At 34.6% G+C, this 7,956-nt stretch overlaps 1 protein-coding gene across 1 annotated transcript in view; it reads left to right on the top strand.

The window, feature by feature from the left end:
* The window catches only part of LOC107685583 (src kinase-associated phosphoprotein 2-like), a 24,379-nt gene extending 19,457 nt beyond the window's left edge, over positions 1–4,922 (top strand). The window contains exons 17-18 of the mRNA XM_016482229.1: positions 4,242–4,344; positions 4,664–4,922. Coding sequence (XP_016337715.1) covers positions 4,242–4,334 — 93 coding nt within the window. The 3' untranslated portion in view covers positions 4,335–4,344; positions 4,664–4,922. The remainder of the gene's footprint in view (positions 1–4,241; positions 4,345–4,663) is intronic.
* The last annotated feature ends 3,034 nt before the right edge of the window (positions 4,923–7,956 follow it).

Here is a 7,956-nt window from a genome sequence, read left to right as displayed (position 1 = left end):
AGGGCACTTTTTAAACAAAAAACCCACACCATTAAATCCCATTTTTATGAAATATGCATGAAATGTATTGCACTGCATAAAAGAGATAAGCCTAAACCCTGGATGTTGCCAAACGAGGCTGGGAAAGAACTGCTTGACACAGTCCAATGATGCTGTGTCGTATTTGTGCCATTTTATGGGTACTACATGGCTTGGTTTACCATGAATATTGCAGGCACTCTTTTGTAGCGTAGCCCCTTCCCCCCTCCTTCAGCCAGGCTTGCGGATGACCGTAAAGCCGGTGTGGGTTTAGTGTCCAGCTGTGGCTCACAGGCCATTCAGAAGGTATTGACCATCAGACCGGGAGGAGGTGTCAGGGCCCTAAATCACACACACCACACTCTTCTTTTCAAAGCAGGCCAGTGTGTGCTGTAAATGATGCTTGGTCAAAATAGTGCGTCACATGGTCCGTCTGGGGTCCAGAAGCATTGTAAACCTCAAAGACCCACATCATTTCAGTGGCATAATATGCAAATTTTAATCATGCAGGATTTAAATTATTCACCTTACATCAAGATATTTCAAAGGTCACTTTAGTCTGCTAAATGCTAAATTAGGAAGTCTATGTGACCTTACATGTCGGCTTCCTTAGATAGGCGCTGAATAGTCGTGTGTGGGCATTTAAGAGGAGTGTGAGGTCTGCATTGCTTTCCTGTTGCAGACTTATTTGTCACCCTCACCTTCTAATCTGACTCTCTTGCACGCGCACATATTCGCACACACACGGCACCAGGCGCTGCTCTGTCAATGAGGTGTGTCTGTATCAAAGGACGGCTACAGGAAGCTTCCGCTTCACCCCTTCACATGTGCACTTCCTGTCTTGTTTCACACAGCCTGGACAACTGCCCTATATTTGGCGACCTGAGGTGTGTGAATCTTGGACATTAACACGTTTTGCTTTCATATGTATTTTAAAGACAGCAGAATCATTTGTTTATGAAATTACAATATTGTTCAAAATGTTTTAGTAAGATTTTAAAAATGAATACTTTTAACATGTCACTTTCATATTACTTGCATAATTTGGCTGTTATATTCTGCGGAGGTTTTCAAATATTTTATGCCACGTACCCTTAAATATGATGAATATCATTTTTGCAAAGGACTCCATTCTTAAAATATAAAGGATGCTATATATATTGAGACTAACTTATGCTATGTGAAAAAAATAGTATGATATTATTTAAATATCATTATATTTAACTAATATGTATATACATGTAAAATATTGTATAAAACAACATTAAAAACATATTTTTAATAAAAAAATGTTTAAGATTATTATTTAAAATGTATTAATTATTAAGCATCATAAGGAAAAATGTTAATTAATTACAAATAATTATTAATCATTAAATTTCAATATATATGTTATAATATATTTAATATGCATACATAACATACATTATATTTATATATATAAAATGTATAAACTGTAATATACATTGTATATAAAATGTATATTATGTATGTATATTAATTATGTTATAACATATATATTAAATGTATATGTTAAAATAATAACTATAAATGAAAATGCTAAGAGCACAAAATCAAGGTATGAAATGAAATGTAATTAATTTAATTGTTTTTCCTGAAGAACATATAGGTCTTGAAATTTCTGGAATCAATTAATTTAATATATCAATGCTCCCAGTTTCTGTTAAGTCTGAAAACAAGCAGCTTAAAAAACACCTGATCTACAGTCCTAACTTTATTAGAACATATACATGGAATATATTCTAAATTATATTCCAAATCTAAGCTTTACAGATAACGAAAGATTTATTGAAATCTGTGGTCTTTCAGCAAAGTTTTTCTTTTTAGTCTTATGAGGAGGACAGTGCACACTGAGGACAGTTGGCGGTGGAGAGACGCTCTCCATTACAGCATGTGTGTCTGCGGCAGCTGTCAGCAGCTGCATAACCAGACCTGTGTTTTATAGACAGATACGTGCACGCAGGCAGTAAGAGGTTTGCTGGCCGGAGCTGAGCACTATACATTATACAGCAGGAATCACTTAGGCTGCCGGGGTCAAGTAGGGGCCCACAAACTTCATATTTAACTTCAGTTGGGGTATGATTCAAACCTCATTGCTCTTTCTGAACCATACAGAGAGAGATTTTTTTCTCCGACGGTGAGGTGTGACGAGCAGTGAGTGTCTTGTCAGCTTTAGAGAGATCAAAGACTTGAATGTCAGAGAGAAAAAAGTACACTGTCAGAGTACACTGGATCGAGATGTTTCGGGGTTTCAATGTAGCTGACCGTTCTTTTCAAGTACAACAAATGAGTGTTTATGTGGGAACTTTCAAAAACATGCAGAGCTGAGGTTGCAGATTGGCAACCTGGGCCCCCCTGATGAGTGAGGGCCCCATTAAGGTCCTCTATACTGCCCTACAAAGGCAAAGCACAGGAACTACACCAAAGCTAAAACTGTAATTGAGTTAGTGTTTTTACTTTATTGTTTACATTGAGCCAAACCTGCCTGTCACATAGACAGATCATAGAGACCCCATTTCAGTCATAACTCAATTTTGACGAAAAGTGTCACTGTGTTCTGCCTTTGCAAATTAGTATAGGATTTTTGATTTGATTTTTGATATGACGTTTTGATGCCATGGACTCCCAGATATGATGAATGCCTGGACCCCTTCCTAAAATATAAGGCAGCTGCTATATTTCAAGCGTATAAATTGGTTTAAATTAAGTGTGATTTTAAAAACAACAAATTAATTGTTTCTGAGATTACAGTAGCGTAAATATGTATTTATAATGTTACAAAATATTTCTATTTTTAATAAATGCTGTTGTTTTGAATTTTATATTCATCAAAGAATCCTAAAAAAAGTATCTGTTTCCACAAAAATATTAAGCAGTACAACTTTTTTTGACCATTGATAATAAAAAATGTTTTATTGAGCACCAAATTAGCTTATTAGAATGATTGTTCATTTTAACTAATAATATTTCACAATATTACTGTTTTAACTATTTATGATAAAATAAATGCAGCCTGCATTGGACTTTTTTTCAAAAACTTGAATAGTAGTGTGTATAATTGTCTTTTATATTATATTATATATTTTTTTATTTTTAAATCAGTTAAATTGGTTATAGCTTTTAAAATAGTTACTTTTTATTAAGTTGATAGTGTATCTGAAATTAACATACTAATACATTTTTTTACATTTAATATATTTGAATTCCATATTTATTTATTAATTGATTTACTTCCTTATAATTATTATTTAGCAAAGCTGTATTCAGATTTTTTTCTCTTAACTGTGAAAATCTAGCGCTGTCAATAGAATAAAGATAATTGCATTAATCTCTTGATTTCTGACCATGTTTAGAAAGCAGGATAAAATAGAAATATTACCAAATTTGGATATTATGCACACATGAACGTTGACGGCCCTAAAATACATTTTGTAAAATTTTGTACATTTTCTGGTGGACCCTCCAGCACCCACTTGCAGTTCAGTGGGGGTCCCCAGACCCCAGTGTGTCCCTAGTTCAGTTCAGTCCAGTCTCCTCTCCCTGCTTCCCTCCATTCTCCTTTTTGAAAGAAAGCAAGATGTGGCGTGATAGATCTGCCTCAGTATAACCCCAAAGTTTAGAAGGCATCTGTGAGAAACAGAGAAGTATCGTGGATGTGGGGAAAACACAGGGTTTAGTGGCTTTGAAGTGAATGGCACCGTGTGATCTGTTTGTAATTATGGAATAAAGAAAGAGAGACGGATGGACGGATCTTATCTGCTTCTTATCTTTATGGTTATCTTTTCCATGAGCTGGAGAAGAGCTGATCTGTCTCTGTACGGGGAGAAAAGGACTCTGTCCTCGGGCTCGCAGATCTGTTGTGCTTCATACGAAATATATCGCCCGTTCACATTCTCTTGTGTAATCTTTATAGGTCCTATGGGCCTTGTGTCCTTCAATTGGCCTTGGAAAGACAGACAGGAGGTTGGGAGGGAGACAGAATGGGGGGTAGGGATGTGCGGATAGAGACAGTATGAGATGAAAATGAAGTAAAACCTGAAGATGAGCGGGTAAATGAACTATATATTGACAGATTTCATTCCCCTGAGCGTTGACCTATGAGATTTGACCTCGCTGATTGTGTCACTGCACTGATTGGTCTCAACAGTGAGTGAGTTTAATGAACGTTGGTTATCATTTAAAAAAAAAAATTTTTTTAACAGGAGTATGACATGTTTGGCTGGTGGGTGGGGGAGATGAAAGGGGCCATCGGAATCGTGCCTAAGGAGTATCTTCTCGATTTGTACGTGCTGTAAAGGGTCTGAGGTGAGTAAATGATCCTAGAATGACAGCTGATAAACCTAAGCTGTTCATGGATAGATAGATGGATAGATAGATAGATGGATAGATGGATAGATACACAGTAAAAATATTTTAGAAAGTTGTAAAAATTTCTAAATTATTTTTGGAGTACATTTTACAAAAACGGTCGTTCTACATCAAACTTCCATGTTTAATTCACTGTGTTATGTATGTTTCTTTTTAATATTTGTCAGATTTACTAGAGCAGTTTCTAAGTGAAACTTATTTCCAAGTAAATCCTGCTCCATTTTTGTCTTAATTGTATATTTTTGTTCATTTCTAGGAAAACTCTGATGGCCTGCTGTTGTAGCTTCATGTTCCACAAGTCGCTTACTCTTTCTGTGTGTTTCTATTATTCTGTGTGATATGTAAAGCAAACTGCCAGTTCAAAAGCACAAGTGATTGTGAAATACATGAAGGATGTGAAGCTTATCTTTTGCTGATTATTTAATTATCACGTGTGGACTGAGTGAATGTAACCCTCTTTTTTTGTCTTTCAAAGGCATTCAGTTGTAGGTAAAAACCTGTATGAAATAAAGCTTGCGCGTTCACAAAACGTTCTGGAGTCTTTTTAGCAGTTTGTATTCTAGCCACCAGGTGGCAGCAGCGTATAACGTTCTTTTGTAATGAGATTTTTGCGACAGATAATTTCAGAGCAGATGTGGAATGTCTTTGAGACTTCGTTTGATTCCTCCACAGGGACAGACAACACAAGACAGGGTTCTACACAGACCGTAAGTGCTGTTTGTACGTGCAATCACGATGTTGCAGTATGTAACGAACTGATGGGAAACCAAATCTCTGACCTTTTTATGCAGAACATAACAAACAAATCAAATAGCAGTTATTCAGATGTGGAATTAATAATCTGCTGTAGGAGAACTATTTGGCATATCGGATCGTATCTTCATGCACCGCTGCGTTGACATCCACAAATATCTGGGCACTGAAGTGAGAAACATAATTAAAACACGTGTCAGGCCGTTACCTTCTCTGCCAAGAAGAATGAATCCAAACGAAGTGTTACTATTTGCATATTAACTTGCTCAGTCAAGCTTCACACAATAAATACTAAAGACATTTTAATTTGATCATTACATAACACTGTTTTATATACCAGTTGATAAACAATTAGACTTGGGCCTGATTTTAAAGTTGAGCAGCATGGAACAATTTCAGTCAAATGTTGGCACCATGTTTAATAATTTACGTTTTTTTTTAAAACGTCTTCAGCCAGATCTGAGAATACTAGAATCTCAATCCAAAAACCGAAATCTGTAAAGATAATATTGTCACAATTTATTTTAAGGTCCAGTTCTCAATATTAGCTAACAATTAACTACGACTTTTGCCTCAATACGCACCTAATTACTGCTTATTAATAGTTAATAAGGTAGGCTATTTGTTAAGTTTAGGTATTGGGTAGGAGGATGCAGGATGTAGAATATGGTGATGCAGTATATCTGCTTTATAAGTTCTAATAAACAGCCAATATGCTAGTAATGTGCATGCATAAGCAACTAGTTAATAGTGAGAATTGGTCCCTATACTAAGTGTTACCGAGAATATCAGAGTTATATTTTATATTATTCTCTTCATCAGAGACTCTATTTTTATTGCCATTATTGTACATGCAAAAAATATGTATTTTATTAACTGTACGTTTAAATGACATCACTCTTAACATTTTTAAAGTAGGATAAGCATAAAATAAAAATAAATTCAGTACATTATGATTGCTTTTAGTGCTGTCAAACGATTAATTGCATCCAAAATAAAAGTTTTTATTTACATAGTGTGTATACTGTGTATGTTTATTGTGTTTATATATAAATACAAACACATGCATGCATATATTTAAGAAAAATATGTTATGTTTATATATTAAATGTATTTATATATAGCATAAAATATAAATATGTAAATGTATATACATGTAAATATTTTCAAAATATATACTGTATGTGTGTGTATTATATATACATAATATATGTGTGTACTGTGTATATTTATTATGTAAACAAACACTTTTATTTTGGATGCGATTAATCACGATAAATCGTTTAACAGCAATAATTGCTTTATAAATGTTCTTGACAGTTTTCATACAAATTGAAAATATTTTATTTTGTGTTACAGTAAGCTACTGACTGAATTGTGTGTCTTAATAGGATTATTTGTAATAAATATGCCAGAATGAAAAAAATACGGTACTGAAATTATATTTTCATAATTTGTATATTATATTATTTTTTTTATCTTAGCATTAAAAACAATTCTGTATTATAGCAGAATAAATTCAGCTAATTAAATAAATATTCCAGAATGAAAAAAGGTATTTATATGTTCTGTTCTGTTGTTCTGTTCTGTTATGTTATTAGCATTAAAAACAGCGTTGTATTATTCTGTATTATAGCAGAATAAATTCATACACTGTTTCTGATATACTGTTTCTTTACTCTTTAGCTCTGTTTCCTGATAATTTACAGGAATGGTGAAATCTGGAACACTGTGACTTTCCTGATTGAACTCGTCCAGTCTGTTAAAGAATCAGCACTAATGAAGGAGCTCAGGGTGGAGAGGATGTTTCCACTGAGCCTTGTGTGTGCTAAATTCACATCACATGTCAGTAGCTCACTCCTCTCTGTCAGGGAAGGAGAGAGGAGAGGACAGGATGTTAGTTGTGAGAGGGGTGGAGGTAAGACACCTGTCGAGGGAGGTGGGGATTCATTAGTATTCATTATACATTTCCCACCAGTTTCTGAGCAGAGCGGAGAGAGGAGGGGCTGCAGCATCCATCTCCTCCACAGAGATACACACAGACGGCTGAAACAGAGAGGTGTGTGATGTCATAGAAGAGGCCAAACGAAGCGTCCAACTGCATGAGAATCAGCACAAGATTTTGGTGCAGACGTTGCATTTCCTCCTCTGTGAGTTGCTTAATGACCACTTCCTTACTTTAAAGGGGTCATATGAAGTTGCTAAAAAGAACATTATTTTGTGTATTTGGTGTAATGAAATGTGTTTATGCGGTTTAAGGTTAAAAAAAACACATTATTTTCCACATACTGTACATTATTGTTTCTCCTCTATGCCCCGCCTTGCTGAAACGCGGCGATTTTACAAAGCTCATCGGTCTGAAAAGCAAGGTGTGCTGTGATTGGCCAGCTATCCAGTGCGTTATGATTGGCCGAATACCTCAAACAGCTTGTAACACTTCAAAGAGAAAGGAAAAATTTAAATCGCATCATATGAACCCTTTAAGGGATAGTTCAACCAAAAATGAAAATTCTGGCATCGTTTACTCAGCCTTGTGTCACTCCAAACTTCTATGATTTTATTTCTTTTGAAAAACGTAAATGAAGATATTTTTTACCGTAAAATTAATGTCAATGGAGAGCAAACAGTTTTGTAATTTACTAAAGCTAATTAAATATAAAAAAGTATATATATATATATATATATATTATTCCTTTTCTTTTCTTTTTATTTATTATACAGTTAACAAAAGCAAAAAGGCCTCTAACACTAGCTTGCTCTATTCTTTTTCTATTCTATCTGTTTTCTTTTTATTTA

Source organism: Sinocyclocheilus anshuiensis, unplaced genomic scaffold (assembly GCF_001515605.1).
Source record: "Sinocyclocheilus anshuiensis isolate Anshui unplaced genomic scaffold, SAMN03320099.WGS_v1.1 scaffold185, whole genome shotgun sequence".
Lineage (NCBI taxonomy): Eukaryota > Metazoa > Chordata > Actinopteri > Cypriniformes > Cyprinidae > Sinocyclocheilus > Sinocyclocheilus anshuiensis.
This window is presented reverse-complemented; position numbering and strand designations above follow the sequence as displayed.